The 1,784-nt window shown below is 64.4% G+C and overlaps 1 protein-coding gene across 1 annotated transcript in view; it reads left to right on the forward strand.

Annotated features, from left to right (window-relative positions):
* Window positions 1-927: 927 nt before the first annotated feature.
* The window catches only part of CRYBG1 (crystallin beta-gamma domain containing 1), a 45,854-nt gene continuing 44,997 nt past the window's right edge, over window positions 928-1,784 (forward strand). Inside the window, exon 1 of the mRNA XM_029945213.1 lies at window positions 928-1,631. Coding sequence (XP_029801073.1) covers window positions 943-1,631 — 689 coding nt within the window. The 5' untranslated portion in view covers window positions 928-942. The remainder of the gene's footprint in view (window positions 1,632-1,784) is intronic.

Consider the following 1,784-nt stretch of genomic DNA (forward strand, 5'->3'; position numbering starts at 1 on the left):
ACCCCTTTTATTTTCCAGTCTAGAGCACAACCACCAGAAGAAAACAAAAGGAAGCCAGTTTTGGGGAAACTTGGCAATCTGTTCACGGCAGGAAGGAGAAGAACCAGCAGAAACGGGTTAGAGAGTCCCACCAGCTCCAGTGCCAAATCAGTGTCTCCCAGAGATGTAAACTCTTCCAAACCCCCAGAAAGAGAGAATAAGAGTAAACCTCTGGGCAACCAACCAAAGCAATCTGACGCGTGTGAGGAGGGTTCCCCGCAGGAGAAGCCCCAGGGGTCGGAGGAGCACCCTGAGACCAGTGTGCAGGTAGCCCCCCCTGACGCCCAGCTGTCACCTTGCACGAGCAGCCAGGCAGCGGCGGCGGCTGTGCAGCAGTGCCATGAAAGTGATTCACTCCAATTAGAACCTCTGGAGGCAGAGGGAGAGCCCTTCCCAGGTGCCACCACCGCTGCCAAGCAGCTGCGTTCCTCACTAGAGAATTCCTCCAGGCAAGAGAACGCAGAGACGCTGGCCGGCAGTCCGGGGGAGGACGCTTCACCGGGCGCTGGCTTCCAGCAGGAGACAGCCCAGGGTGCGAGGACTGTGCCGGGGTCGCCCACCGGGGAGAGGCCCGGAGCTGGACTAGGGGAGGCCACTGACAGAGCCCCCCTTGTGTGTGCCGGGGCAGTCTCTCTGGAGCCCCAAGACACGTGCAGCCATCCCCCCGAGGACGCCTCTGCTGCTCCAGGTGACCCTCCGGCCGAGGGAGAGGGGACCCGCGCTGGCTCCGCGCAGGCAGACGGCAAAGCCGAGACCCACGGACGACATTGCCGGTCCGGCGAGCGCACCCATCCCGCCAAAGTGTTAACTTTGGACATCTACTTGAGCAAGACTGAGGTGGCACAGGTAGACGAGCCGGTTGCGATTAATTCGGAGGCAGACGATTTCGGCGATTCCGACGACATGGAGAAGAGGTCCAGCGGCCGCAGGTCCGGCAGGCGGAGAAGGTCACAGAAATCCAGCGACTCCCCCGGGGCCGACACGGCGCTGCCCGACAGCGCGGGCAGGGACGACGCGGTGTTCGACTACGAGGTGGCGCCAAACGCGGCCACCGAGAACGGCTCCGCGGAAAAGAAAGTGAAATCTCCGCGGGCGGCCCCCGACGGGGGCGTTGCCTCTGCTGCGGGCGCCGAGTCCAAGCCCAGCCCCGGTTCCAGAGGGCAGCTCCGCGGGGAGTCGGAGCGGGGCAAGCAGCCGCCGCCCGCCTCGTCCCCCACCAAGAGGAGGGGCAAGAGCCGGGTCCCCGAGGCCGCGCCCACCTCGCCTGCTGGCGGCCCGCGGGCTCCCGCCAAGGAGTCCCCCCCCAAGAGGGCGCCGGCGTCCGACCCAGCAGCCAAGGGCGCCGCGGGGGGCAACGGGGAGGAGGTGGCCCGGGTCATCCCCCGCGAGCTCACGGTCAAGAGCAGCTCGCTGCTGCCGGAGATCAAGCCCGAGCACAAGAGGGGCCCGCTCCCCAACCACTTCGACGGCCGGGGAGAAGGAAGTCGAAGCAAAGAGCTGGGCAGATCGGCCGGCGGTCCTGACGCCGAGGGCTTGAAGCCCAGGAACCATTTCGGTGTGGGCAGGTCGACGGTGACCACTAAAGTGACCCTGTAAGTAGCCACGGATTGGGGCCTGGTGGGCTGTGGGTCTCAGCACACGTGCTGAATGGCGTTTCTGGGAGGCTCAGGGTCTTGGCCTTTGTGGAAGAACTCTCTGTGCACTGAATTTCCCCCTCTTTGAAAAGAAGTGAAGGACTAGTTAAC

This window comes from Suricata suricatta, chromosome 7, assembly GCF_006229205.1.
Source record: "Suricata suricatta isolate VVHF042 chromosome 7, meerkat_22Aug2017_6uvM2_HiC, whole genome shotgun sequence".
NCBI lineage: Eukaryota > Metazoa > Chordata > Mammalia > Carnivora > Herpestidae > Suricata > Suricata suricatta.